General features: G+C 60.4%; 12 protein-coding genes across 13 annotated transcripts; 5 read left to right on the top strand and 7 right to left on the bottom strand.

Moving 5' to 3' along the window:
* Positions 1-779: 779 nt before the first annotated feature.
* On the bottom strand, positions 780-1,856 carry JDV02_010683 (uncharacterized protein; the record flags this gene model as incomplete). The annotated part of the gene is made up of 1 exon (XM_047992437.1): positions 780-1,856. One exon carries the CDS (start codon positions 1,854-1,856, stop codon positions 780-782), a length of 1,077 nt encoding a protein of 358 aa, XP_047848451.1.
* Positions 1,857-3,240: 1,384 nt separating this feature from the next.
* Positions 3,241-3,937, top strand: JDV02_010682 (uncharacterized protein; the record flags this gene model as incomplete). The annotated part of the gene is made up of 4 exons (XM_047992436.1): positions 3,241-3,358; positions 3,456-3,517; positions 3,625-3,778; positions 3,882-3,937. The coding sequence occupies 4 exons, from the start codon at positions 3,241-3,243 to the stop codon at positions 3,935-3,937; spliced, it is 390 nt and encodes a 129-aa protein (XP_047848450.1).
* A 30-nt stretch (positions 3,938-3,967) lies between these two features.
* On the top strand, positions 3,968-5,390 carry JDV02_010681 (uncharacterized protein; the record flags this gene model as incomplete). The annotated part of the gene is made up of 3 exons (XM_047992435.1): positions 3,968-4,906; positions 4,998-5,118; positions 5,203-5,390. 3 exons carry the CDS (start codon positions 3,968-3,970, stop codon positions 5,388-5,390), a joined length of 1,248 nt encoding a protein of 415 aa, XP_047848449.1.
* A 239-nt stretch (positions 5,391-5,629) lies between these two features.
* Positions 5,630-6,480, bottom strand: JDV02_010680 (uncharacterized protein; the record flags this gene model as incomplete). The annotated part of the gene is made up of 1 exon (XM_047992434.1): positions 5,630-6,480. The coding sequence occupies exon 1, from the start codon at positions 6,299-6,301 to the stop codon at positions 5,630-5,632; it is 672 nt and encodes a 223-aa protein (XP_047848448.1). The 5' UTR covers positions 6,302-6,480.
* A 640-nt stretch (positions 6,481-7,120) lies between these two features.
* JDV02_010679 (uncharacterized protein) lies at positions 7,121-8,999 on the top strand (the record flags this gene model as incomplete). The annotated part of the gene is made up of 1 exon (XM_047992433.1): positions 7,121-8,999. One exon carries the CDS (start codon positions 7,121-7,123, stop codon positions 8,969-8,971), a length of 1,851 nt encoding a protein of 616 aa, XP_047848447.1. The 3' UTR covers positions 8,972-8,999.
* Positions 9,000-9,218: 219 nt separating this feature from the next.
* On the bottom strand, positions 9,219-10,595 carry JDV02_010678 (uncharacterized protein; the record flags this gene model as incomplete). The annotated part of the gene is made up of 1 exon (XM_047992432.1): positions 9,219-10,595. Exon 1 carries the CDS (start codon positions 10,542-10,544, stop codon positions 9,219-9,221), a length of 1,326 nt encoding a protein of 441 aa, XP_047848446.1. The 5' UTR covers positions 10,545-10,595.
* Positions 10,596-10,719: 124 nt separating this feature from the next.
* On the top strand, positions 10,720-11,241 carry JDV02_010677 (uncharacterized protein; the record flags this gene model as incomplete). The annotated part of the gene is made up of 1 exon (XM_047992431.1): positions 10,720-11,241. The coding sequence occupies one exon, from the start codon at positions 10,720-10,722 to the stop codon at positions 11,086-11,088; it is 369 nt and encodes a 122-aa protein (XP_047848445.1). The 3' UTR covers positions 11,089-11,241.
* Positions 11,242-13,396: 2,155 nt separating this feature from the next.
* JDV02_010676 (uncharacterized protein) lies at positions 13,397-14,829 on the bottom strand. Its single transcript, XM_047992430.1, has 2 exons — positions 13,946-14,829; positions 13,397-13,786 (listed from the first exon to the last, which is right to left on the bottom strand). The coding sequence occupies exons 1-2, from the start codon at positions 14,547-14,549 to the stop codon at positions 13,437-13,439; spliced, it is 954 nt and encodes a 317-aa protein (XP_047848444.1). The 5' UTR covers positions 14,550-14,829; the 3' UTR covers positions 13,397-13,436.
* Positions 14,830-16,401: 1,572 nt separating this feature from the next.
* APE2 (Aminopeptidase 2 mitochondrial) lies at positions 16,402-19,547 on the bottom strand. Its single transcript, XM_047992429.1, has 3 exons — positions 18,151-19,547; positions 16,948-18,063; positions 16,402-16,875 (listed from the first exon to the last, which is right to left on the bottom strand). Exons 1-3 carry the CDS (start codon positions 19,222-19,224, stop codon positions 16,405-16,407), a joined length of 2,661 nt encoding a protein of 886 aa, XP_047848443.1. The 5' UTR covers positions 19,225-19,547; the 3' UTR covers positions 16,402-16,404.
* Positions 19,548-21,240: 1,693 nt separating this feature from the next.
* Positions 21,241-22,597, top strand: JDV02_010674 (uncharacterized protein). The gene is made up of 2 exons (XM_047992428.1): positions 21,241-21,672; positions 21,737-22,597. The coding sequence occupies exons 1-2, from the start codon at positions 21,592-21,594 to the stop codon at positions 22,436-22,438; spliced, it is 783 nt and encodes a 260-aa protein (XP_047848442.1). The 5' UTR covers positions 21,241-21,591; the 3' UTR covers positions 22,439-22,597.
* Positions 22,520-24,727, bottom strand: JDV02_010673 (uncharacterized protein; the record flags this gene model as incomplete). The annotated part of the gene is made up of 3 exons (XM_047992427.1): positions 22,520-23,458; positions 23,687-24,519; positions 24,723-24,727. The coding sequence occupies 3 exons, from the start codon at positions 24,725-24,727 to the stop codon at positions 22,722-22,724; spliced, it is 1,575 nt and encodes a 524-aa protein (XP_047848441.1). The 3' UTR covers positions 22,520-22,721.
* On the bottom strand, positions 24,198-27,508 carry JDV02_010672 (uncharacterized protein). Of its 2 annotated transcripts, none has more exons than XM_047992425.1 (3): positions 25,905-27,508; positions 24,687-25,827; positions 24,198-24,519 (listed from the first exon to the last, which is right to left on the bottom strand). In XM_047992425.1, exons 1-2 carry the CDS (start codon positions 26,611-26,613, stop codon positions 25,307-25,309), a joined length of 1,230 nt encoding a protein of 409 aa, XP_047848439.1. In that variant the 5' UTR covers positions 26,614-27,508; the 3' UTR covers positions 24,198-24,519; positions 24,687-25,306. The 2 variants fall into 2 exon arrangements, with proteins under 2 accessions (XP_047848439.1, XP_047848440.1); XM_047992426.1 differs by having other exon boundaries at positions 24,198-25,827; positions 25,905-26,551; positions 26,633-27,508.
* Positions 27,509-27,556: the final 48 nt, after the last annotated feature.

The raw sequence follows: 27,556 nt of genomic DNA, 5'->3' as shown, positions 1-27,556 counted from the left end.
CGTAACCAATGCACGCCCAATGGGTCGAAGAACATATTTGCATTGCGTCGAAGTCCTTGGGCTGTGAGGCTCTGTCCTAGCTTGACCCGCACACCACACCGCTCCGTGTTCTAGTTTCCACCGGTCCGCCACACTCGAACGTGCAGCGGCAACTCCCTGCTCCTCGGTGCCTTTGCGTTGTTGTCAGCCCCACCAAGCCATCTTGGATGCCGGGTCGGAAGATCTTCAGAGGCATACCACCATTGGCCGAGAGCCGATGCGAGAGACGGGGATCGCAGCAGAGACGCAAGAGATCTGTCATTTTTCCTGTGAATCCGTGTCCCGTCTGAGAGTCCCCTGCTTCCCGTCTGCTCGGGCCTGTGGTCTGCGTGTCTTCGCCTGCGGTCCCGGGACAATGGTTCGCCCCTGTACGCTGTGCAAGGAGTCTCACAGGAAGCCCATGCATGGAGCGACGAGCGTGCAGACTGAGCATGCCGTACATGCCGTACATTCAATGATCGTAACCGAGATACTTCCAACACTCGCCACAAAGAAGCTCTTCTACAACACTGCAAGAGTATAGAGACGCATTTCAGTTTGTAAATACACGATGTTTCGTCCAACAGGGCGCCCGGGCCTCTGGCTGAGCGGATTCGCGGCGCAACGAACGTGGTGCTTGCCGCCAGATACATGCGGCGGCATCAAAGCCAAGTCGTCAGTATCGGAAGGCTTAAAAGTACCCCAAAAAATTGAAGCAAATGCGCCACCAGCCGAGGCCATCCTGAAAGTAAAAGGCTACATCAGGAAGACAGTGTGGCGAGGCGGCCGACGCCGTCAGTGGATGGCGTCGAGTACTTGTCAGTCGGCGTGGTGTCCAGCTGGACCCCGTCCTCAGGCTCAACGTAGGCCCCGGGAGCATAGCGCCCAGTATCTTTGACATGCCAGGCGTAGACTCCCTGTATCAAGGTGCCCAGATCGGTCACGTAGCCTTGCGTCTTCAGCCGCCACGGTCCAAAGTCAGGGAGTCTGCTCTGTAAGTGAATAAACTCGGCAAGGTCAGCGTTGTGGACCTCAAGAGCCTTTGTATAAGCATCTGCAAGACTCAGACCCGACTCTTTCTGGATGCTCATAACAATATTGACGGCGTCCCCAGTTCTGGAGAGTTCTTTGGGTAGCGATATGAAGTCATTCTGGTAGCCAATGATCCTAGCGACGAGGTCGTGCATGCGCAGTATGGACGGGTGGCTGAGTACTCCATCAGGGAGATCGCGATAGTTCTGATGAACACACAGATACTTTGCATAGCACAGGCCTCCGGATGTTTGCCGGCGAATTGATTGATAGACCGCGAAAGGGGGAGCCTCGTTCTTGCCGTTGTATTTCTTCTCGCGGGCATAGCCAACCATGAGCTCTCTGATTGATGACACAAATTGGTCGAAGAGGCGAGTGGGCATGTGGAACCCGAGAATCTCTTCCCGAATGGCATAAAGTTGGCGATAGAACCCTGGTGGCGGCTGTGTGTGCTCCTTGCCCGCCAGGATATCAAGGATGCGTTCCTTGACCCTATTCAGCTCATTGGGCTCACTGTGGTCCATTATATCGTCTAGTATAGCCAAGAACGCTGTGAAGCGCGCAATGGGACGTAGCTCATTCAGGCTCAGTCCCGGGAATGCCCGGGCGGCGATATCAGTGAGCCGATGCCGTTTGTGCAATTCACGAGCGGCCTTTGACTCAGACTGACAGTCGGTATCGATCCATTGACAACACTCATCGGCCAGATCTTCGAAGAACGGACTGACCAAGTCCCGAAAGGGGTATACGGGCCGCGGCCACGTCCTGAGCTCCTGGTAGATTCGAAGTTCCTCGTTCTTGCTCATGATATCTGCAGTCTGATGTGACAATGTAGAGAGCAGGTATAGACATTCTGCAATGAAAGAGATGCTGGATTAGAAGCTGACATCTGCACGAGTGATTGCTTAAATAGTTCCAAAAAACCAAACTCCGTGATATTGTAGATCATGATGTAAAGCACAGATACTGACTGCTTTGAGATTCATGGCCTACTTCCGTCTTCCTGAATTATATACCGTTGTACAACCTACGCTATGTCACCTAGATGGTGACGCAAAAGGATAGAGCTAGCTGCATCACCACAAAGGATCATCCGCAATTGGACTTCCATACATTCTGGTCTTGCGAGTCGTACGTTGCAGTAGCGGCATCAGCCTCGCGCGTACATGTAAGGCCTTGGACGTTACTCTCCGCCACTGCCATCGCGGATACTGAGCAGGTCCACGAGCAGCGTATTTCTCCATGTCGAAGAAAGACGGCGAGGCCATCGGGTACGCGTCTTAGTGTCATGTTTTAGAGGCGGAAACCTGTTGTTGAGGTTTCTGGCAACAGACCAGACCGCGCGACGACGCGGAATGTAATGCCCCTTGTCTAAGCGGCGAGTTGCTCGGCACAGGCTTCACCTTTGGTAGGGGCGGAACAGCGCCGTCCAATTGACGGAAGAAGGAGATCCAACTGATGTTGCTCGCAACAGAGCGGATGTTTCCCCGCGCCGATGGATGTGTCGCGCGACAGGGGGCAGTCACCAACCCCACGATCCACGACGGCTACTAGATGGTAGCACAAGTGCCCATCATTTAGGATCATGGTTGTCTCGCGACTCGTCAGCACGAAGTACGACAGTTCGCACTCCGTACAGTATACATATCTTCAGTATTATTCACCCAGAGCCTCCGTGAATCGTCAAACAACGGCGCATTCTTGACTCAGTGAGGGGAACATGGTCGGCTGCTCGGACTTCGGCTGTGTTGCACGGGAGAGCACGAGGACGAAGGAGGTTTCGAACGACTCGCGGGTGCAGATATTGGACTAGACTAGCCACTCAGCCGTTGTACACCTCCGCAGCCCGCCTCAATCCTCTTGCCCCGACAGCCCGTCCGGTTGGCCTCACCGGAGGGAGCTCGACGGTAGGTGTGACCAACACCGGGCCGTTGGTCGGCTTGTCAGTGTCGGGGGCACATCTCTCACCAACAACCACATGGAACATGGACCGGAATTGTTCCCCCTCGGCGCTTTGCATCGGTGCCCGTGTCGACTTGGGCTTCTCCCTCCTCTAAAATGCACGACGAGTCGCGTACTTACCCGATACAATTCGTTCCACACCCGCCCCTCCCTCGCCCCTTCACTGCGGTGGCTCGATGCGGACCATCGCGAGGCCTCTGACAAGCTTGAAGACGCGAGCCGACCACGATGGCGCGAAAGAGCCTCTTGAAGCACTTGGAGCTTCCTGTCAAGCCAGGACAAGTCGAGGCAACGTCACTGTTGAACTGGGACGTGCAGCCGATTGAAAAGGCACGGCGGACATGGGGTACGTATATACGGCCCGGGGGACTCAAATGACGAAAGAAAGGGGCGAAGCATCATGAAGAATACGAACCCCCGCTGACCACGAGTCGTCGTCGTAGGATGGACGGCGTTTCTGAGTATGTGGAGCACGGGGGCGTTTTGCATGAGCAACTTTCAGATTGTATGTACAACGTGCCACGACGGCGACGACGGCTCATTATTATCGAGTCCTGATTGTCGTCGTCACTTTTGGTCCACCGCGTCTTCTGACTAACATCAAATGTCCAGGGCTCGAGCATGCTGAGCTTGGGGCTCAATTGGTGGCAAGTGATTGTGCTTACACTGGTTGGCCACATCCTCGCCGTGTCGCTCATTCTGGTGTCAGCGTGGCCTGGGTTCGAATACGGCATCCCGTTTCCCGTGGCCACTCGCGCTGCTTGGGGTATGTGTGTATGGCAGCAGCATTTTCGTTTGTTTGGCGATCCGTCCCCTTTCGCGGTTCCATGTCAACAGACAACTGGAGTCTGGTCTAACGAGACGTGTAGGGCACTTCGCAACGCCCTTTATGGTGCTGAACCGCGTGCTCCTGTCCGTCATCTAGGGCGAGATCCAGTCATGGCAAGGCGGCCTGATGACCTACGTCTGCCTCCGGGCCATATTCCCGTCCATTGACCGCATCCCCAACACGCTGCCGGCGAGCACGGGGACGAACCTGCCGCAGTTTGTCGGCTTCATCGTCTTATTCGTGATCCAGATCCCCATGCTCTTCCTGAGCCCCCGGTGCCTATGCTATCTCGTCTGGGCCGGCGCCGTCGCCGGGTTCGAGGTGCAGCTCGGGCTCACCGTCTGGGCTGTCGCAACCATGGGCGACGCCGGGTTCGGTGCGGTGCTTCACGGGGGAGAGCAACAAGGCGCGTCGTCGTCGTCGAGGTCACAACTGGGATGGGCGTCCGTGTTCTGCATCTGCCTGACGATATCCAGCGTCACCAGTCTCTCAATGAGCATCTGCGACTACACCCGCTACAGCGGGTCGGTCAAGACGGGCGTCTGGGGCCAGGCGCTTTCCTGGATCCCCATCTGGCTGGGCAACATCTTTGGCATCCTGACCGTGGCGGCCACGCAGCGGCGGTTCGGCGCCGAGCTCTGGAGCGTGATCCAGCTGCTCATGGCCATGCAGGACGCGTCCCCGACGGCGGGCACGAGGGTCGCCGTCTTCTTCTGCGGGCTCGCCTTCTTGGTCGTCCAGCTCGGCCTCAACATCACGGGCAACATCTTCTCCGGCGGGACGGACCTGGCGTCCCTGCTGCCGCAGTACATTAGCATCCGTCGCGGACAGTTCATCGTCGTCGCCATCGCGCTGGCCATCAACCCCTGGTACCTCGTTTCCGCGGCGGCCGTCTTCCTGAGCGTCATCTCGGGCTACACCATCTTCATCCAGCCCTTCCTGGGGATCTTGACGGCGAATTACTTTTTCGTGTTCCGGCGCAAGTTGAAGATTGAGGACTTGTATACGTATAAGGACTCCATCTACTTTTATGGCTGGGGCGTGAACTGGCGGTCGGTCGTGGCGGTACGTGACGTTTTCTTTTCCTTGTTCCTACACCTCTTCTGCTATCCGTCAACGTGCCAGAGCTAATAACTGAGAACCTCTTCTCTTGCAGTGGACGTGCTCCGTGGCTCCTCACCTCCCGGGATTTGTGAGCTTTCTGGACCCGAAGCTGCCGATTACCGCGGGGGCTCGGCAGTTGTATTACATTGCGCCCTTTACGAGCTTCTTGATCGGTACGCAGAGCATCTGATGATTGCTGTTATTTGTTTCGACGCGCCAGGCCGTTTGGCAGAAGAACCTATGCTAACGTCGTCCAGCGTTTGCCGTTTCCCTCGCGCTCGGCTTGTGGTTCCCCGCGGCGTCGCAGGAGACGTTTCTGCGAGACAAGACGAGAGCTGACGCCTTTTGGGGCAAGGAAAACTTCATCGCGCACCTGACCACGGGCAGAGGCTTGGCGGAGTACATGATGGATGAGAAGGACCCGGAGGTCACGAGCACGAGGTAGCGAACAAAGAGGCTGGCCGGTTCGGCTGGTCTGGTGTCACGTACGCTGAAGACGATCGAACGTCGTTGGCTTTTCCGCGGCGTGAGAAAAACGGTAATGAACAAGCTGTGATTGGCATGACAAGCAGACCCGCTCGCTGTGGATGTATTTCCTCCATTGCATTGTCCGTCATGAGCCATGCAAACTTCACATGGATGTGGCGGTGCATGATATGATTGTCCATCCTCGATGCTTCCTGCTCAGACATCCCGGCACAGCCTGGGCCCCAGCTCCCTAAAGCCGTTCCGTTTGTAAAAGCTCAGCGAACGACTCCATCTCGGCTGAGACGGCGCGCAAACCTCCAAGCGCTTCCACCCGCGCCGCCGGGCGAGCTCCACGGCCACGTCAATCAGGTGCGGCGCGACGCCTCGCGAGCGCATGCGCGGGCAGACGTACAGCTCCGACACCTCGCCGAACTTGCCGCCGGCGTAGATGGCGGTGCACTCGTTGATGGTGACGACGCCGACGGGCTCTTGGTGTCGCTGCTTCTGCTGCTTCTGCTGCTGCTGCTCGTCGTCGTTGTTATCATCGCCATCGTCATCTTCGACGACGTAGGCGAGCGCGGCGGTGACGGTCGGGTCGCCGAGGACGCTCGCGGCGGTGCGCGTCAGGGATTCGACGTCGGGGCCGTTGCCGCTCCAGAGCTCGTCGAGGAGGCCGAAGAGGAGAGCGGCCACTGCGGCGGCGTCGGAGGGGCCGGTGAGGCGAGTCTTGACGACTGGCATGCTGTGCGGTTGGGGATGGTGAGGTGATGATGGTGGTGATGGTGGTGCTGGCGGGTGGATGAAGAATGGTGACGAGCGTCGTTCGTTGAGGTTAACAAGACGCATGGCAAGCATTTGGCAGGCATTTATTTGTTGAAGATCTTTCATGACACACCATCCATCCTTGCGAGCCCGGCGTTGTGTGTCATCGTCCGCGACGACTCGCTCGTGTGAATGCCGACGGGAGCATCAATGGACCCTGGGGTTGGAGATCAGTGGATACCATGTCTGCGTGTCGGACACACAATCTCTCCGGCTTATATACAGAGTCGTTTCCTGTATTCGAACAGATTGCGACGATTAAAGGCATTCCGAACATGCTCACCGGTTGCTCTCTCCTTTCTCTCTCTCACACACACACGCGACCAACTGGCCGAGCGAAAGAAGCGTCCCGCATTCGTGCCGGTCCTGGCGTCTTCTTTCTCGGCCGCGACCGAGGCGCCTCTGCGGAGAAGAGGATCCCCCGACTAGTCGTATTTTTTGTTCCCACATCGGCAGTGCCCATATTCAGAGGGCGTTCGTTGCGCATTCCTTTGTCCTTCATGGACCATCGCCCAACATCTCCCCGCATCTGACTCAGTCCGCGGAGAAGTCGTATGCAGAGTCGAGACCGGCGACGATGCTTGGACGAAGACGGGCTACGACTAATAAACCGGGCGCCTGTGCGGGGGGACTAGCTAACTTACTAGACTCTGCTGCTGCTCGTAGTAAGTTAATAGTCAGTCAGCCATGCCATGAGCGTCTTGTGACGCAATGCGGCCTCCTCCAGTCTCTTGCTTGGGGGCGACTGGAACGATTCGACTGGACTCTGCCATTGAACTTAAAGGAACCCACATACCTTTGCTTTGACCGCGACCGACCGACCGACCGACAACAACAACCTCGCCGGGTCCTCTGCGTACGTTTTCCCTCCAACGTCATGTCACCATGTCGCCTGGGCCCAAGGAGCGTCTTCGAGGCGGCGACGTAGAGGATGAGGAGGAGGACGAGCACCGGACCAGCATCATGGACCAGCATCATCATCATGACCCCTCGTCCTCGTCCGACTTTCGCGACCCCGAGTCTCCCACATTAAACGAGGTCCTCCGCAAGTACAAGCGAGCTGCCTGTTCGGGCAAGCAATGCCCGCACCCCGCCAACGTGTGGTTCCGCGACGCGCGAAGGGAACCCGAACGCGGGGGACAGCGGCAGGGGCAGGGGCAGCAGCAGCACCACCCACATCAACGACGCAAATCCAACAACAACACCATAGTCCTCCGCGAGCTGATCACGGAGCTGGCGCCAGACGTGCCCACCGCGTGGTCCGTCGTAGAGAGGTGCGATGAGGAGGGGTGCAAGGACGACGGCGACAGCCCCAAAGAGGAAAACGAGCCATCGTCATCATCATCATCATCCCCATCAACATTCCCCCAGTTCCACCGTCTGCCCGCCGAGCTGCAGGAGCTCATCTGGCGCGCCGCCGTGCCCCGCCGCTGGGTTCACTACGCGCTGCCCAGCAGCGGGGGGTTCGCCCCGGACGGCGGCGCGGGCATGCGATATCCGCCGCTCCCTGTGCCGCAGGTCGCATCCGTATGTCGTGCGGCGCGACATGTCGTCCTCGGCGGGGGTGCAAACGTCCTGTTTCGACGAGACAGGCCTGCTGGCACCCCTACTACTGAGGAGGAGGAGGGGGAGGGGCCGGCTAACAACATGGATAACCCCACCATCACGTCGCCGTCGCCGTCACCATCTTCATCTATTGCTGGTAGTACCGCCACGAGACAGTACGGGGACGTGGCAGCGGGCTTTATCCATGAGCATGATCTGCTGTACGTTACGCAAGAGCCGCAGCCGCAGCCGCAGCCGCAGCCGCAGCAGCACCACCACCACCACCACCACCACCACTACCATCACCATAACCCGGGACCCGGTGGAAGGGGGGGTGGCAATGGAGGTAGTGGTAACAGTAGCAGTAATACCGAGCGACAGCCAGCAGCCGCCGCCGCGCCGATGATGCAAGACGGTCATGGTGGTGTCACAACAGCGACGTGGACCGCAGACAAGGCGCTGGGCGTCATCCAAACCGCCGAGTCCATCGCCGTTTGCTGGCAAGACCCATGCTCGCTCTTCCTCGGCCCCAACAGCCCCAACGACCGGTTCGGCCACAGGCAGCTCGCCAGGTGGTCGTTTCTCAAGGGCTGCGCGGCGCTGCGGACTCTGTTTGTCAACTTTCGCGACCAGCCCGTGACCCTGCAAGTGCCAGTGAGGGCGTCGCGCCACCACCACCACTTGACGACATCACCACCACCACCAGCATCATCATCACCACCACCATCACATCTGATTCCGAGAGACAGCAGCACCAGCACTAGCTGGACCGACGCCCTCAACCTCGTAAGGCTGTACGACGATGACCGCCTCGCGCAGCTCACGCGCCTCGAGACGAGCCCAACGCGCACCTCCCTGCCGCGCTACCACTACGACGCCGGCAGGAGGACGAGGAGGTCGCGAGACGGCAACGGCGGCAACGGCGGCAGCGGCGGCGGCGGCACCACCACGCACCCGGGCCGGTGCCTCAACTGCGAGCGCGTGCAGTGGGAGCGCCACCACAGGCCCGCCGTGGAGCGCTTCTGGCTGCAATTGTGGGCGGACGGGGAGCTGGGCGAGGCGGAGAGGGAGGCGGCGTTTCCGTCGCGCACCACGTACGACGCCAGTCACCCGTGGGTTCGGGACAAGATGGAGAGGGCGCCAGAGTTTGTGCCTGTCGTGGCGGTCAGGATTGAGATACAGACTGAGTAGTAGTAGTAGTATACCCGTTTTCTTTCGTGTCGTCCCCCTCTCATATGCCAGCAATACCACGCGCGTCTAGCTGTACACAGAATATGGCCGCGATGCTGACGTCTAGTCTGGTGGTGAGCGCCGCACAAGAGTCGTAAGCACGCCCACCGAGACGTCCCATCAGTCACCATCCCCCTCCCCTAACCGTAATCATAATGGGGGGGTAGATCAGGCATCAAAGGGCGGCCGACCGAGAGTGTCCCCCCATTCACTCGTCGCCCTGCCCCTCCTCTCCTGCCTCCAGCAACCCCATCCGCAGCGCCCCCTGTGTGTCGACGCCGACCTTCATGGGCTTCAACTCCCGATCCTGATCAAAGTGCACGCTGCCGTACCGCATGTAGGCGCCAAACGAGTCCCTCGCGATATCCGCGTCGCGATGCTCGGGCCGGCCCCAAATGTCAGCGAGGAACGGCACCTCGCCTGGCGGGGCGTGCGAGAGCTTCATGGTGGCCGTGTTGGCGAGCAAGTGGTTGACGACGGCGCGCGCCTCGTCGCGCAACGCCTCCTCATCTGCCTCGTCTTTGTCGTTATCGCCGCCGCCGCTGCCACCACCTGTCGCCGTCGCCGTCGCCGAGAGCAGCGCAAACTCCCTCGGCCCCTGCCACGAGCTCACCCCCTGCAGGTAGTACATCTCCGTCATGGACGACAAAAGGAAGACGTGCGTCGCGTAGTACTCGGGTCCGTTGAACCCTTCGACGCCCCCCGGCTCGACGACCCGGCGCAGACGCTCAAAGCAGAGCACCTGCGTCAGGTAGTCGGCCAGAAACTCCATGCTGACGGTGGCTTCGGGGGCGTTGAGCTGCTCGGCGGTGAGCTTGGGCAGCGGGATCGGTCGGAGGAGCGGGTGCTTGTGGAAGCTGGCGGCGTACGCGTTGGTCGCGTCGCCCCAGACGGCGGTGAAGATGTCGTGCCAGCGCTTGATGAACGGTTTGCCCTTTCTCGCCGCGATGAAGCTGTTCATCATGCTCTCCACGCCGGGGCGCAGCTGCATCGTGAAGCCGGCGACCTCGTAGGGCGAGGCCGGGTCCATGATGGCGTCCCAGCAGATGTCGTCGACGTGCCGAAACAGTATCATGCCGACGTCCATCCAGATGCCGCCGTGCTGGTAGAGCAACGGCAGGCGCACGAGGTCGGCCTGGTGCTGCCCCACGGTCGGTCCGTCCATGGTGCCCTCGCGGAAGGCGCGCGGGAGCACGACGCCCGCCGCCGCCTCCTCGACGTCCTCGTCGTCGTCGTCGTCATCACGGAGCAGCAAGTGGTGCCGCACGTTCGTCTCCGAGCCCGGGACGGCGTCGAGCACGTGGACGGTCCAGTCCGGGCCGAGGCGGCGCACCCAGTTGATGATGTTGCGCCGCGACCAGGCCGGCATGGTGGCGAAGCCGGCGTGCCAAAACGCCCACACGTTCTTCTCGGAGACGACCTCGTGGCGCTGCTGGAGCCACGCGGCGATGTCCTCGTCGGTCCGCCGGTCCAGCCTCTCGGCGGGGATGGCGGTCGTGCCCGGAGGCGGCTTGATGAGGCCGGTGACGGTCATGATGGCGGAGAAGCAGTGAGCCTGATACGGGAGTGTAAAGGGAGATCAACAACTGAGTTCGATGTTACTTCCTTGGAAGCTCCAACTATCGATGAAGCCCGGATTTGCCCCAAGGAGGGGAAAAGAGTGAATGACAGCCTGACATGCCGACAGGCAGACGAGACGAAGTGGACATATGATGGCGGCAACACCACCATTGATCAATAAGTGCCATGTGCGACAGATGGACGACTCAACACCAGCAGACGGGCGCCAGCCAGTCCCGCCCCCAGTCCAGAAACCACCACCACCACCACCAACATGCCAGACAGACAGACAGATTCAGCCGGCAAAGACGTCGGCTAGAGGGGCGATTGGCTGCCCTACACCACACGCCTGCCGCCTCGCCATGGCCAAAAAGCAATGTGCGCGTTGGACCTGCGCCGCTCTTGCTCTAGCGTCTGCTGGGTCATTCATTGCCCGCTTGGACTGGACAGACGAGCATGGGATGGGATGGGACAATAGGGACCGCCGCCGGGGCGGGGTGAATAACTACATACATTGATACATTCAACGGCTACTTTGCACGCGACTTCTTTCCCCCGTCCGTCCGTCCGCCGCGGCGCGTCATGTGCGTTATTATAGACGGATAGGTGATGTGGTGGACACACGGGTCTGAGTGTACTATACTGCACTGTACTCAATGTAATGCAAGGCGTCAACTACCAAGTTAGTATGTACCAAATGAACTTGGTACTACGTACTGTGAGTCCGTGCTATACTGTATGGAGTAGATGCAGCAGGTCTGTTCTGTTGCGCAACGACCAACACGCATGAACTAGTCTGAGACGGCCCGTCCGGACACGGCAGGCAGGCGGGCTTGTTGGTGTTAGGGATTGCGCGATGCTGTGCGAAGGAACGAATGGGGACCGCTAACTATGGGAGGGTCCAGGGTGTCGGGACGATTGCCTCTTTTGCCAGGCCAGGCGTGGGCTGCGGCGAGGGGTCTGGTGGTCTGGTGTCCGACTGATGAGCGTGCAGGATCAGATGGTCGTGATGAAACTGACGTTGTAATAAATGTGGGTGTGCGATGATAGTCGGGGGATCCAGGTCAATCATGTTGAGCAACGTCGATAGTCGCCGACATGCAGCAACCCCATCTTGCTGCATCCAAGCCCTCCCGTTCGCATACCAACAGCGTCCTACAGTCGTACAGCACTGTACTACTGCATCGTTGCACTGGTGGTTAGCGATGCATGATTAAAACCTCGCGTTTCCACTTTCCAGGACATGGGCATGGACGCCGCCGACCACGAGGCTTCATTCATCCATCATCAGACAGAGAGAGAGAGCGCCGTCCGTGCTGCCTGCACGCGGGCGGCAGCGGGGGCGCCCCAGCTGAGCTGAATGATTTGAAGCCCATCGTCTCCAGTGTGTGTGCGCGCGCGCGCCCGAGCAACAAAAGTCGCGCAGTGTGGTCTGCGTGCGGTGTGATGAATGTTGAGGCCTCACGTATGGCGTGACGAGAGTGTGATATCCCATCGCATTAGATACCAGACTAGTTAGGTGCGTGAGAAAGCAAAAACAACCTGAAGAAAAAAGAGACGAGAGTTGCGAGACAAACATGACCCCCTCCCCCTCCCCTTCTAGTTACCTCCGAGACCGCATGCAGCCCAGCCCAGCCCGTCGTGTAAGCTGAGTTGAGTCCAGTCGGGGCGGGCATCCACCACCATATCTGTCTGCCTGCTTGCCGACCGAAACAACACACACAGCAGCTGTAGCAGCTCTCACAAAAGATGGTGTGTATTGGGGAAGCTGCTTGGATGGAGTTGAAGTCGCGGGGTCTGGTGCATCGACGACTGCGACCGTGACGTCGACACGTCAAGTCCGAATCAAGCCCCCCCCCCCTCCTCATCGTCTGATGTTCTGCTACGAATGGGGGGCAGCCACGGCGACTGTTGGACGCGCATCAACATCAAGACCAACAGATCACCCCGCAGGTATTTGCGGCGGCGGCGGCGGCATGATGGGCGGGCCGTTGTTACTTACGTATATTGGTGCGTGTACAGTAGTAGTTAACTTCAGTAGTCATAAAACGCACGTTCGTCTCCTAGGCGGGTTGTTGATTACCGTGCAGGCACCAACATGCAATATCCATCGTACGTGCATGAACGCCGCTCGTGCTGATCTTCTGCTGCTGCTGCTGCTACTCTACACTACAACTCTGCTGCAGCCAACACACGTGCGGGTGCTCGCCTGCGGCCAGCCCGCCCGGCCCTCTGCTCCTGCTCCTGCTCCTCCCGCGAGCCGGATTCTGCATGGGTGAATGAATGTACTAACGCAGTTGTGTATGCTCCAGGCTCAGCCATACTACTTGTACTGTACTTGCAGATACAACACACGCCCGCACACAGCACGTTGTAGTGTTGGCTGCAGCCGCCTCGGCGATTTGCATCGGCGTCACATTTGACCTTGGGCTGATGCGACGCACGCATACAAGCTCGCGGATCTGATGGCTGATGGCGTAGTGGCGACGATGGAAGCTGGCATGTGCAAGAGGTCTGGTGAGCCTGTGCTCTTGGCTGTTGATAGTTGGACGCACGCTCGGAGTTGATGCAGAGTATGTGCAAAGGCGACAGACGAACAAGCGGAGACGGCTGAATAGTGTTCAAAAGCACAGAGCAGCGAGAGGTCCAAGACTCCAAAGTGACTGGAAAGCTCCATTCTTTCTTCGACAATTTACCTTTACGTTCCGCGCCCGAGATGCGTCGGCCGTCCCCTCATCACCACATGCGACAACAACACCCGTCGTATGCTCATTACTCCCACGTCTCATTTCAAACTGCCATTTTTTTTTTCTTCCTGTACAATTTCTGTCCTTCTTTTTACTTGTTCGCTTCCTCGTGTGCGCCCCTACGCCCACCTATCCCTGTTCCGGGCCACAAAGTCCGCCCACGTCGTCGGCTTGTCCTCCTCGCCCAGCAGCGCCAGGCTCTCGGACAGGTCGGCGCCGGCGTAGTAGCCCGGGTCCTCGAGCAGGAGCATGTTCTCAAGCATCTCCTGGGCGACGCCCGGGTTGAGGAACGACTTGAAGACGTCCTGGGGCACGTGCTGGATGCGCGCCGCCGAGGCCGCCGAGGGGCCGCCGCAGGTCGAGGCCAGCTCCGAGAGGATGCGCTGCGGAGAGTAGTAGTCGGTGGCGGCGTAGATGTGTTTGCCGGCGGAGGCGGGGAAGTTTTTGATGGCGGCCTTGACGAACTTGCCTGGGATGTGGGTGTCAGTGACTTGTTTCCTTCTTCCGCTTACACTCTCTCACTGCGCATGTAGGTAGGTGTGCAGTATATATCCTACACTTCTCGCGCAGGAAATATCGCGGCAGAGGACGGAGAAGAAGAGAAGGGGGGAAGAGGCTCATTACTTACCCATATCGTCAGCCACGTCAAGCAGCGGCAACTTGCCATTGTCAGCCGACAGCCCCTCTGGCAGCGTCCAAGTATACGCGCCGTCCTCGCCCTTGCGAATCTGCGTGAGCAAGTTGCTCATAAAGAACCCCGGCAACACAGCCGTAACAGGCACCCCCCCACTTCCACTGCTCTGCTCGCGCATGTACTCCTCGATGCGCGCCTTGCCGTCAAAGTGGCTAATGTGCGACAGCCGCCCGCCGCTCGCGCGCGTCGTGTTGATGAGCGACGAGAAGACGAGGTGCTTGACGCCCGCGTCGCGGCTCGCGTCGGCGACGGCCCGCCCCTGCGCGACCTCGACGTCGGCGCTCATGCTCTCCCAGAAGTTGGTGACGAGGAAGACGGTGTGCGCGCCGGCGACGGCGGGCGCGGGGGACGAGAGGTCGGCCTCGACGAGCTCGACGCCCGGCAGCGCGGCGAGGGCCCGGGCGGCGGGCTTGGAGGCGTCGCGCGTGACGCCGCGGATGCAGAACTCGCGCGAGAGGGAGGGGTCGGCGAGGATGGCGCGGATGACGGAGCCGCCCTGGTTGCCGGTGGCGCCGAAGACGGTGAGGATCTTGGACATGGTGGGGGTCCTCTGTTCTGTCGTGGGGTTTGGTGTTGTTGGTGCTGCTGCTGCTGCTGCTGCTGCTGCTGTGGCGGCGTGATGATGATTGGAAGCGAGGTGGTGCTGGTGGAGGTGGTTGTGACGTGAAACCGGTGAGTGAGGCTCGTGATGGTGGTAATGGTGATGTCACCGATGTGCTTCGTAGATGTACTTCTGAATGAAGCTCCTTCTTCCAACCCACCAGACATCAAGGCGGCTCAGCCCCAACATTTATATGCCCCTTCGACGTCAAGCTCCCTCCTTGCCCCTCATCCCCGTACCCTCCGCGCCGGCCGCCATACCTACCATACCCATACCACATCTCTCCCCATCTATCCATCCACCCATGCCTCGTAGACTGTAGTAGGCCCGGCCCGGCCGGCGAATTGATAGCTCCACCATACACAGCACGTTGACAGCTGGGTCCACGGCGGATCTCTCTCTCTCTCTCTCCTCTCTCCCCTGCGTGGAGAGTATGATACTAGTTTAGTTTCCCGTCAGACCTTGCGGCTCGCTACTAACCAACTAACTAACTTAGTCCGTCCTTCCAATGGCAAAGGCCCGTGGCGTCCGCGATGCCCTGCATAGCGCCGAGCCGCGAAATCTAGACGGCCAGCCGCTATGCTGTTGAGCCGCCCCGACGGACGCCACCACAAAAAAAGACCATTATTCAGCTTCCACACGTACTTATTACTCTCGCGGCAAAATAAGACGCGAGCAAGCCATAGCTAAGCACAGTCTAAGCTTTCGCTGTTGCTGCTGCTGTGTGGCTTCCACCACCACCACCACCCTCTTTCCCCTTCTCCGCGTTTCTTCTCGGCCCCCAATCGACACCGAGCAGCGGCCCGCCGCCGTTCCTGGAGGGAGTTAGTAATGATGATGCTAGCAGTAACAGAGACGGGGTAGTAGTTAGTACGGACAAACGTCTCCATGCTTGATGTGCCCCCCCCCCCCCCAAAACGCGCGAGACAAACAGACAGAGAGCAGCCCGGCCAGTGGGGGCCTACTAGCTACTAACCGTACTAATAACGTTCGCTGCTATGTACGTACTACTAGCATCGTAGTATCACGGGCGAGGCAGGCGTGTTTCTTGCAGTCGGGCCTCGGACCCCGCAGCTCCCCCGAGCCGAACCAGCATGGCCGCTGGCTGATTCATGCTTTGACATCATCGCATCGCATCGTACCATCCATCTATCCACGTACACGCATACACTCACCCTATGCGCGCACACATCCATGATGCGCGCCATGTCCCACAACGACACTCATGGCTTGTTCGCGTCTTTTCGCAAAACGCGACGACGTCGTCGGGCGATGATAACAGGTGACGATGATGACGACGACGAACCGGGGCTTCATGATGTCTACTAAACTCCAGGGCGAAATCCGCGTGAGCGAGAGCGAGCAGGCGGGCAGGCCAGGCCAGGCCAGGCAGGTCAGGCAGACGATACTCTGCGCAATGGTTGACAACCTGTGCCAGGGACGCCGCGCGCCCCCATATTTCGTCAGCGCCCCAACTGATCCCTCAAGCCTCTCAAAACGCAATCGTGAGCGGCCATGGGAAGGTGGTGGTGATTGAGTGTGCGTCGAACACTTGTTCGCATGCCCAAGGCTCTCATATTTACACGCTCAAAGAGGGCGGGTGGTGATGGCAGGGATAACTTCGGTGAGCACGTCGAGGGCTGGCATCAACTCCAACGGGTGTTGTATTTCTCACCCTCATCGTAGTTTATACACTCATCCTTCAAGAGTAGCACGCCTTAATCGCGGCTAGCACTCTGCTTGCCAAACCACAAGTCGATACACCCACTCCTCCAAGCGATCATCCGCCCCCCTACGCGTAGCCGTTTTCCTTGAGCCACGTCGCCACGTCCTCCCGGTCGCGCTCCAGCCATGATATCTTGGACCGCACTGCATCCTTGCTCTGCTCCAGCGACTGGTTGTAGCCGTTGGTGTTCTTGCCCTCAAAGAACTTGTCCACGCGCGCCAGCTGCTCCTTCTGGCTCAGCCCCGACGTGAAGATCATCACCATGCTGCCCAGCATCGTCAGCCCCGGCGGCAGCCGCTCGTAGACGAGCTCCCAGTTCTCCTCCATGTACGCGAGCAGCGCCTGGATGCCCTCGGCGTGCGTCCGCAGCCCGCTCACCGGCATGTACACGTCCTGGTCCTTGACCTCGCTACCAAACAGCAGGCCCAGCGTTCGCTTCATCAGCTCCGGTTCCTTAGCGCGTCCCAGCACCCGCAGGCACGTGTTGCGCTCGTCGCTGCTCGTCGATGATCGGTAGTAGTTGAGCACGTGTTCATACTGTGTCGTCCCTGTCAGCTCAATGCCCTCCCGCCGCACATGGCCGGATGGCCAATTTCACCGCAAACTCACCTCTTCCTTGCCGCCGTACTTGAGCGCAATCGCCAGGACGCTCCGGCGAATGTTGGGGTGCACCGCCGACTTGTCGCCCGCCATAAACTTGCCAAACATGTCCTTGGCCGCCGCCACAATCTTCTCGTCGCCCGCCAGGCCTGCGCTGCCAAACATCATGGCCTTGAACTGCTGCTCCACGTGCCCGTCGCTGTCCGAGAACTGCCACCCCAGCTCGTGCGCCTTGGGCGCCACCAGGTCGCGCAGGAACGCCTCGAGCCCCTTCTTGACGGCCGGATCCTCGAACATCCACGCCGCGTCCACGGCGCCCAGGCGGCTAATGATCTCGTTCCACACCACAAACTCCGACTCCGAGTCGAAGCCCTTGAGCAGGCTCAGCACGCCAGACGTCTTCTGGTAGCCAGAGGCCGCCAGCGCGCCCGCGTCCGCAATCATGCCCGCCCGGTCCTCGACCGTCAGGAGACCGTCCTTGGCAGCCTTGCCGAGCTTGGCCAGGCGTTCCGGCGTGTACGACGTCCGGTAGATGCCCGTGTGGTTGGCGTTGACCTTGAAGAAGTCGCCGTCGGGCAACTTCAAGTCCTTCTCGCGCTCATTGAGGGCCAGCGACTTGTCGACGCCGTCCTTGGTGCGCACGCTGAGGAAGACAGGGTACAGCACCTTGTCCTCCTCGGGCTTGACGTCGCCGGTGCGCAGGAAGCGGTTCTGCTTGACGTGGATGGTGCCAGGCTCGCCCTGCTCCGTCACGGCGACGACCGGGTAGCCGACGTTTTTGGTCCAGGTGCTCATGATTTCGTGGATGGGCTCGCCGCTGGCGGCGCTCAGCGCGTCCCACAGGTCGCCCGTCTGTGTGTTGCCGTAGGCATGCTTCTTGAGGTACTGGCGCACGCCCTCGAGGAACGTGTCCTCACCAATGTGGGTCGAGATCATGCGCAGGATGCAGGAGCCCTTGGAGTACGATATGGCATCGAAGATCTGATTGATTTCGTCGGCGCGCTTAACGGGCACTTCGATCGGGTGGCTGCTTCGGAGGGAGTCGAGGCCGAGGGCGGACTGCAGGTTGTCGGTCACGTACGTCTCCCACACCTTCCACTCGGGAAAGAAGGCGTTGGACGAATACTGCGGACAAGCGGGTTAGCATTCCTCCATGTTAACGGGAGGGGGCACTCCCTCATGGCAAAAGGATCGAGCGGGAAAAGGACATACCCAGGATGCCCAGGTGGCAAAGCCCTCGTTGAGCCAGAGACCCTCCCACCAATCCATGGTGACGAGGTTTCCGAACCACTGGTGGGCGAGCTCGTGCTGAACCACCTCGGCGAGGCGCTCCTTGGTGGCGGCGCCGCTCGTCTTCTCGTCGAGGAGCAGGTCGACGACGCGGTAGGTGATGAGGCCCCAGTTCTCCATGGCGCCGGCGGCAAAATCAGGAATGGCGACCTGGTCCATCTTGGGCAGGGGAAAGTCGATGCCAAAGACCTTTTCGTAAAACTTGAGGGTGCGGACGGCGAGGTTGAGGGCGAAGCGGCCGTGCTCAATGTCCTGGCCGGGAGGAGCGTAGACGCGGACGGGGACACGGAAGTCAAGCGACTCGACATAGTTGAGCTCGCCGACGATGAAGGCGAGCAGGTATGTGGACATGAGGGGCGACGTGTTGAAGTGGACAGCCTTTTTGGCAGCGCCCGACATCTTGGACTGCACCTCGGACTCGGAGGCGACATCCATGTTGCTCAGGCAGGTGAGGGCCTTGTCGGCAATGAGGGTGACGGTAAACTTGGCCTTGAGGGAGGGCTCGTCAAAGCAGGGAAAGGCGCGACGGGCGTCGGTGGCTTCCATCTGCGTGGTGGCCAGGATGCCTTCGGAGCCGTCGTCGCGCTTGTAGGTGGAGCGGTAGAAGCCAGCCATCTTGTCATTGAGCTGGCCGCTAAAGGTGATTTCGAGCTGGGCCTTGGTCCCCTTGGCCAGGGAGCCGTCAAAGGCAAAGCTGCTGACCTGCTTGGCCTCATCGTACGAGACCCGGGGCGCGGAGGAGACCGTCTGCCCGCCAGCAGAGACCTTGGCGCTGTGGATATCAAGCTCGAGGGTGTTGACGGCGATGGAAGACGAGTCCTCGACGACGTCAACATCGATGACGACGGTGCCCTCGTAGGTGAGCTTCTTCAGGTCGGGCTCGAGGGTTAGGTCGTAGTGTCGAGGAATGACGTTGGCGGGGAGCAGCTCGCGGCCGTGGGTGGTGCCTGGGGCGCCGCCGCCGGCGACATCGGCATCGGCGTGTAGCTTGCACATGGCGTGTCTGCGGAACGAGCAATGGCGCACCAAATTGAGGCCGGTGCCGAGACGATTGGAGGGTCGTGGGCGTCCAAGGGCGGAGGAGGAAGCGTTTGCGAGCGAGAGGGAGTGTGGGCGAGGCGTTGGAGAGGGGTTCGAGGCAGCGGCGGCAGCGGAGAAGGTCGAGGCAAGTCTTTTATGGGAGGCGCTGGGAAGTCGAGACGTGTCAGCCGAGCTGTGGAAAAGGAGGGCGACGTAACGGTAGTAGCTAGAAGCAGAAGGTGATTGTGGCCGAGGTGGACTGACGGAGCAGCCAGACGAGGTGGGGGAGGGGTTGGGGGAGGGCAATGGATCCATGGATGGAAGGAGGGGCAGTGGGTGGCTTACAGCGGCTTGCGGGGGCCTAAAGAGATGAGCCCGTCCGTCGTTGAGTTGCAGCGTCTGCTGGTGCGGCTCCAGGTCCAGGCGTGCGACGGCGACGCAAGCCTGCCTAAGCTGGAGCTGGAGCCACCGGCCGCGGTGGAGCTGACGGTGGTGGTGCAGGTGGAGGAGCTGGAGCTAGAGGCATGTCGGCGGTTGGTCCAGGGGGCCTCACAGCTGTTGTTGGGCCCCTGGACCAAGCTGCCTCCACAGGCACCAGTGGTAGTGGTGGTGGTGTAGAAGCTGTCTGAATGCGCCGCCGCATATCGTTGGGGACGAAAACCCGCAGGAAATGACGATTGCTGAAGCGACCGCGACGACTGGCACCGCTGCAGCAGGCCGCGCACGGGTGGCGCGAGGCTGCGCGACGGAGGAGGCATCATGCTGCCGACCGACGAGAGGCGATCAAGGCGGAATGGAAGTCTGGCGCAGCGCATCTACTACCTCGGGTAGATACCAAGGAGTAGCGACGCCCCAGAGATGCGATGGCGCGCGCAATGCGACACCGAGCGCACGTCCCCTAACGCCAATTGGCCTGGCCAGCTGCCTCGGACGAGACGGTGGCGGTGCGGTGTAATTGGCCGCTGGAGCAGTGAATGCCGAGTCTCTCCGCCTTGGCCGTGTCGACGAGTCTCGGCGTCGAGGAATCGAGTGCGCGCGTCCGTCGATGGTGCAGAAAAACCCGTCCGTCACCCACGAAGGAATGTTCAGGCATCCATCAGGGGTCCAACAAGCGGTCTTCGGCGCCCGGGCAGCTCTAGCGTCCGTGCTCGGTGCTGGGAGCCGTGAAATGCCCAAACAGGAAGGCGGTGCACGTGATGAGGCCGCACTTGCAACAAAAGCGCTGTCGACGGCGGGACTCACCGCCCAGCGATTCGATTTCTCTATTGTTGGCTGTCACGATGCTGCGCTGCGCCAGGTGGCGGCGACTGTACATGTGCCGAGAGCCACATCACATAATGCGCGATACGTAACAAAGTTGGCATGTAGCTACAGAGGAAATGCGACATGTACGAGACCTGCTCCTGGATGCACAACCCATACCGCCTACCAGCCTCCCGACTGGAGTTGCGGGCTGCATACCGGCGGCGCTCACCTTTCCCGCATCCGCCTCATCAGGCGCCTTTGTCCTCGGACAGAATGGCGAAGTGTGGGCCAAGTCAATTCGGCCTCTTTGCACTCGCCTTGCCCAGGGAGGCATTTTCGACCACTGTCAGAGGAGTCGTAGCGATGAGCAGGCTAACTACCACCAGACCTCCTCGGGGAGTGCACACGAAATCTGGCCTACCCTGGATCTACGAGCGCCCATTAAAATCTGAAATGCATTTATTGCCTTACAAGCTGTTGTATTTCCTCGGTTGTAGTACAGCGCCCGTGTTTGCTGTCCTTGAGGTCAAATCACCGGGTGGTTACACAAGCCCGACCACGTGGAGCAGGCGGTGATTCACACCGTTGGGCTTGTCTACCAGGCGCATCCTGCTCGACTGTTTACAACATCACGCATCCTCAGTCGCTCTTTCCGTTTCCGTCGACATTGGATCAAAGGACCGCGTTCGCCGCGATATGAATCGAACCATGGCCGCTGCCGTGATTCATGGTTGCTCTGCGACCTTTCATTTTTCACCAGCACCGCGCTCTTGATCGAGTTGCCTGCCATCTCTTTGTCTTCGCTCCTCGAACGACGCACTCCCTCCTACTAGTACTACCTCGAGTCCTCGCCAACGGCCGCCCCTGAGACATCAACCACATTCCTCACCTTGCCGCGTGCCATCCACGCCTTGCCAGCCTTAGCAGCCAGCCTCCTGAGTCCTGGAGCGACCGGCCCCCTCAGTTTGAACTCGGCTTGAGGGCTTTGAAAGGGTTCGCCCGACCCTGGACGGTCATTAAAACATCTCCAGTCTTTTTCCCGTCGATCACCTCCACCGTCCTCCAAGGATACCCTCACGCCAAGCGTACTAAGTTACCATGCGATCCGTCATCGCCCTGGCTTACACGCTGCTCGCGGCCGTCCTGGTCGCCGCGGTGCCCTTTTCCGGGCCCGACACGGTGCGTCAATGCACGACGAGAAACTTGCATGGCAGGCGACTACTTACAAGGCATGCGACTTCAGCTCGGCCTCGTCGTCCGAGACTGCGAGTGCCCGGACGACAGCGGCGAAGATGGCTCCTGTACCTGCGCCGACCCCGCCTCCCCGCCGCAGCGCCTGCAAATCGACACGGCCAAGCTGGACTGCAAGGCGTGCATGGACAGCGGCAAGCCCTGCGCCTGCGCGCCCCCAGACGCCCGACTGTTCCACTGCCTGTGCACCGGGGGCAGGGCGGACGGACTGGCGGAACCGTGTGCGTGCGGCGTGGCGGGACGAGGACTCCTCAACGACCTGTTGCACGAGCCTGCCGACAAGATGGCCGGCGCCGAAAACGCCAACGACGACGGGACGAAGCCGAAGCCTCTCTTGTGCGGCGGGGATTTCAAGCTGGGCAAGACGTCGTCGTGCGCCGGCAACCACAGTTCGTCGAGCTTCGACAGGAAGCGCAACGCCTCGTCGCGATGGGGCCTCATCGGCAAGCTCCTGTCCTCTGTCGGTGGCGTTTCCGACAGCAGCAAGGCAGACGGGGACAAGACGCCGCCAGCGACGGACACGAACTGCGGCAAGTCTCTCCGGCTGTGGGAGGCATCGACGTGCGTCGGCAGCCAGGACCAGGCCAGGTTCCAGTGCATGTGCCAGGAAAATGGGGTCAATGGCAAGACGAGGCCCTGTCCCTGCAACGGGCCCGACGGCAACCACCTCACATTTCTGGGCAACAGGGTGTGAGGCCGAGGGCGGCGGTTTATTATGAACGGGAAGATGAGCGCAGCGTTGTGCTTGGCTCATATAAGTAATTCTTGATGTTCTCCCCGCTATTCGATGAGAATGGGCAAAGAAACGGTATTCCTATCATGAGTCGCTATAATAAATTCCATCAAACGCGATGATGACTCGGTCGATGCACGAACTATACATATTGTTGATCCTGGCAAGTGCTTCTTTTCATCCATCCCCTCCCAGAGCCTGGGCTGGCAGTATCATCGATTCATCCCGCTGCCAAAGCCATCAGTCAGTGCGGCGGCGTCCACGCTCGCAGAATCTCCCCCAGCTGCACATGTCTCTTCAACGCGTCCTCGCCCGACGGCGTCGCCCTGCCCTCCGCAAAGTCCTCGTAGATGCGCGCAACGTTGCGCGCAGGAACCGGCAGGGCCCCCTGCCACGCCTCCCACTCCCACGGCACGCTCTCGACGACATCACCACCATTGCCGCCGCTGCCACCACCACCGCTGCCACCGCCGCCGCCGCCGGAGACGGAGCGGCCAGCAAAGTCGTGCACCTCAATGGTCACGCGAGTGCCGTGCGCATACGTCGACGACTGCAGCGTGGGCCCGCCCGGGGCGGTGAGTCGGATTTCGCCCCTTTCGCCGTTGATGGTCCAGACGAAGGCGGGGGTGCCGGGGAAGGGCTGGCCGCGGCGGTATGAGATGAGGACGCTGGGAGCACTGCCGCTGCCGACACCGCTGCCGCTGCTGACGGCGTTGAGCTGGTTCGTAGTGGCAGTGGTGGTGGTGGTGGGCGAGGAGGCGGGCTGGAGCTGGTGGATGAGGGGGAGCAGCGTGCCGGTTGCGATGATGAGGTCGGGGACGTTGGAGCGCGTTATCTCGACGACTTTGCTGGGGGACGAAGAAGGGGAGGAGGATGAGGAGGAGGATGGCGGCTCGATGAGCGTGACGTTGGGGCGCTGGAGCTGCAGCTGGGCGCGGATGTCTTGCATGTCGCCGAGGACGTGCTGGATCTGATCGAACACTGGCATACGGGAGTCAGGACCGAGTGGTCAGATCAAGTCTGAGCATGTTCAGATCTTCTGATCATGCTAGGGCAGGGCAGGGCAGGGCAGGCCACTTGACATCCATCCATCCAGCCATCCATCCAGCCTGTGTCATACTCCGATGACTCTGGGGACGGGGGCATACGATGACGGCGGCGTGCGGAACCGGAACCGGAACCGAACTCAGGAGTCGGGCAACAACTCACAGTGACCAAACCCAATCGTGACGATATTCCCCCCGACATCAAGCTCCGTAAAGCACCTCAGTCCCACCATCAGCCTCTCGCGGTCGTGCGACCCGCCAAACGCCCTCGCCTCGGAGCTGAGGACCCTACCGATGCGACCCTCGGCCAGGAGCTGCTTGAGCTTGACGAGGGGGGGAGCGACGCGTCCCTGCATGCCCACGATGATCTTTTGCTGCTTCTTCTCCCCTAATAGTCCTGCTCCAACACGGCCTGCCTCTGTCGCCGCTTCAAGCAACTCCCTCGCGCGCCGCTCGTCCTGCGCCAGCGGCCACTCCACGTACACGTGCTTTCCCGCGCGCACGCTGGGCAGGACGGTCGCGAGGTGCACGTCGACGCGGGTGCAGCAGACGACGAGGTCGACGTCTGGGTCGTCGGCGAGGCTCTGCGGGTCGCCGTACGCGCGTATGCCGTTGAGGACCCCTTCTTCCCCTTCCCCTTGCCCTGGCTGCCCTCCCGCTCCTCCTCCCGCGCTGGACGGTGATGGCGGTGGCGACGGCAGGTCAAAGGCGCGGATGGCGGCGCGGGCGGCTTCCACGCTCGAGTTGCATAGCGCGACGATGGTGAAGCGCGCGCGGCCCCGCGCGGAGAGGAGGTACGGGAGGTGCGCTTGGCTGGCCCACGAGGTGACAGCCGAGGCGGAGAGGCCGATGATGGCGACGCGGATGAGGGGGGGCATGTTTGTGCGACTCGTGCGAGGGTGAAGCGACGATGACGATGACGGGGGAGTAGGAGGAGGTGCCCCCATCTGGTGCAATGGCCCGGGGAAGATGTCGAGATATATGCGCGACATACATCTAAGACGTGTAAGTGTACAGTATAATTGTAAGTGTAGGTGTGTGTGTGTGTGTGTGTGTGTGTAAGTGTGTGTCAGTGTAAGTGGCTTGCGTGTAGTTCCACGGAGGCCCGTCGCCAGCGCTCCACGGAGCTTTCGCGACATGACCAGGGTCCAAGGGGCACGCACCACGCAGCACGCCAGCTGCGGCCATGATGCGCGCACTGCATTTCTAATCGCCGCGGCAGGGGAGCAAGCCCCGAGTGTTGCCCGTGACATTCGAGAGCTTGACGGGGCCGCACCGGAGCTTTCCTATTGTGGGAGACGTCGGGGAAGCTGTGCTGTACAAAGTTCTAGTGAATCGCGGACTTGGTGATGCGCCTGCACCGGGCGTCCGTGTCGACCGGTTGCTGACACGGCCGGCCGGCAGGGCAGGCAGGCAACTTCGGGGGGCCGGGTGGTCCAAGATCGGCCCCTCGGATAAGCTCCCGAGGCCGCAGAGCAGGTTGACCGTGACCCCGGTTGAATACCTATGCTTCAGTCTCGACCCGGTTCATGTTGATATCGGCCTCCTCCTCCATCACAATCAACCTGACGGGAAACAACCACCGCCTAGTCGTCATTCGTCGATAACGTGAGTACAGTACACAGGGATCCTCGGTCGTCCCCCCCCTCGATGAGAGATGTGCCACACGAGACTGATATTGAACCCCATGTCGTCACTGCATGTCGTGATCCGTCCCTCAGCTGCGGGCTTCAGAAGACGGCTCTAGTTCGCAGAGCTGGTGCGCTTCATCTAGTTTCAACTCTCAAGAAACATCCGCTATGCCTTGGGCGAGGCCTTGCGCATCGAGGCAGGCCCCTTGCTCAACACGAGGCATCCTGCGCCTCAGGACGCACATCTCGATCGCCACGCCGGGTCCAAACGCGCAGGCGACCACGTACTCGCGCAGGCCCTCTCCTCCATCTTGTGCCCCCTTCTGAGCATCATCATCATCATCATCACCATCATCTTGCGCCGTACCATTCTGCCTCTCACGTCCCCCACGGAGACGGTCCAACACGCTGTACACCGTCGCGGACCCAGAGTTGCCGCGCGTGGCGTACACGTCGTAGCTCGCCCGCAGATGCTCCCGCGTGATGCCCAGTGCGCGCTGCGCGTTGAGCAAGATGGCCAGCCCCCCCGGGTGCAGCGCCCAGTCAAAGTCCGCGGGCGTCTGGTATCCCGGTGGGAGTTGTGGCAGCAGTGCGGCCAGCAGGTCGTTGAACGTGGGGAGGATGGCCGCGGCGGTGACTTCGGGAACTCGTGGAGTTAGGACTGCCTTCCATCCTGGCTTCTTCGTTAGAACATAAACATCCCCTGCGCTAGGTTGCCTCTCACGCCCCCTTTTTTCCCAGGACACTTACCAGCGGGATCGACATGGAACCCTATCTCATCCTCCGTGTCCGGTATGATGCGGTGCTCCCAGCCCAGCAGCTCGTACACCGGCTCCTGCGCCGCCTGTTGTTCGCCGACCCCGTTGCTCAGCACCACAGCAGTCGCCCCGTCCGAGAACAGACACGCCGCGATCCTCACCTCGCCATCCCGCTGGACACTATCCAGCTCGCTCCTCACCATCGGCGTGTTGACCTCGAGCGTCACGCACAGCACCCTCGCGGGCAGCCCCCTCGCGGCGTGGCCCAGCGCGAGTCCCGCCGCCGTCCGCAGCGCCGCCAGCCCGCCGCTGCAGCCCACGCCATGCAGCAGGACCTTTTCGACCGGGCGGTGCACGATGCCGAGCCCCCGCGCCACGAAGTGGTCGAAGCCTGGGTTGGCGCTGTCGGTGCACGTCGCGGATACGATGTGCGTGATGCTGGTGGGTGGCAACGTGGACTCGCGGATGGCCTTTTTGGCGGCGCGGACGGCGAGCGGCACGCCTTTGCTCATGAAGATGCGGTGTAGGTCGGCGATGGAAGGGGCGGTTTGCTGGTTGTAGATGAGGTCGTCGGGCGGTGCGATGCTGGCGCGGGTTTCTAACCCGGCCGCGCGGTTGATGGCCATGACCTTTGCCATGCTGTCGTTGTGCGCGTCAGCCCTGTAATAAAACCAGCGACAGACCATGTCCCCCCATGCCATGGCGAACCAGATAACTCACGCAGGCGAGTCTGTGTAAAATCTCTTGCTCAGCGCTTCCAAGTCCGCGGCCCTCAGGGAGTGAGCCGGATACTCGGTGCCCAGTCCGACCACGGCAAGGCCGAGGCCAGCAGGGAATGCACTGCCGGGCATGATGTTTCCGAGACGCGACAGAGGAACATTGCAAGAGTGCGTTGTATGAGAACGTGACTGGGCTTTTGTCAAGTTTTATCTTTCATGGTTGTGTCTCTGATGATTGCCGTAGCCAGCTAGGTATCGCATCTAATGGCCTAAACGGGTGCCAGCACCGACGGAAACCCCTGTTGATGGCTTGTGGAAGGGCCGCGGCTCTGCGGGTAGGGCGTCGCAAGGCCCTCTTGAGATGTGACGACCTCTTGAGGTTGGCCTAGGAAGCGAAGCATCTCGAATTCTCGATATGAATGGCCGGCGAAGGCCATAGAATAAGGGTCGACTTTGGGACTTCCAAAGTCCCAGCTTAAACCGGGAAAGCTGGCACTTCCATGCTCTGCTAGCATAGTCTACGAGATGCCTGTTTCTTGTTTCGCAGGATCTCCTTCGTTTCCTTGATTGAAACATCCATCCCTGCTCGCTTATCAGGCGTCCCATGGCCGCCCCCATGTGGCTGGGACGGCGTCCGATCACCCACGCGCCGCCCTGAACACCCTGGCATGGCACGGCATGGCTGCGCAGCCATCAGCTTTCCCGCTAGTTGTTGGCGCACGGCGTGTGAGAAATTAGCGTCCACAGGGATGTTGTTGTAAAACTTGTCGGTGACATTCGCAGAGGCGGCGATCCGAGCTTGATAATTCGATTCCTTGCTCGGACAGCAGGAGTCTGGTGCAGTGCTATCCGAGCAACGTGCAGGGATCCCGACGGTCTCACTGACACCTCTTTGACATGCTGAAGCGAAAGGTGAATGTCGCGA

This window comes from Purpureocillium takamizusanense, chromosome 13 (assembly GCF_022605165.1).
Source record: "Purpureocillium takamizusanense chromosome 13, complete sequence".
Taxonomy (NCBI): Eukaryota; Fungi; Ascomycota; class Sordariomycetes; order Hypocreales; family Ophiocordycipitaceae; genus Purpureocillium; species Purpureocillium takamizusanense.
Note: the sequence above shows the minus strand (reverse complement) of the source record. Positions and strands in the feature narration are given on the sequence as shown.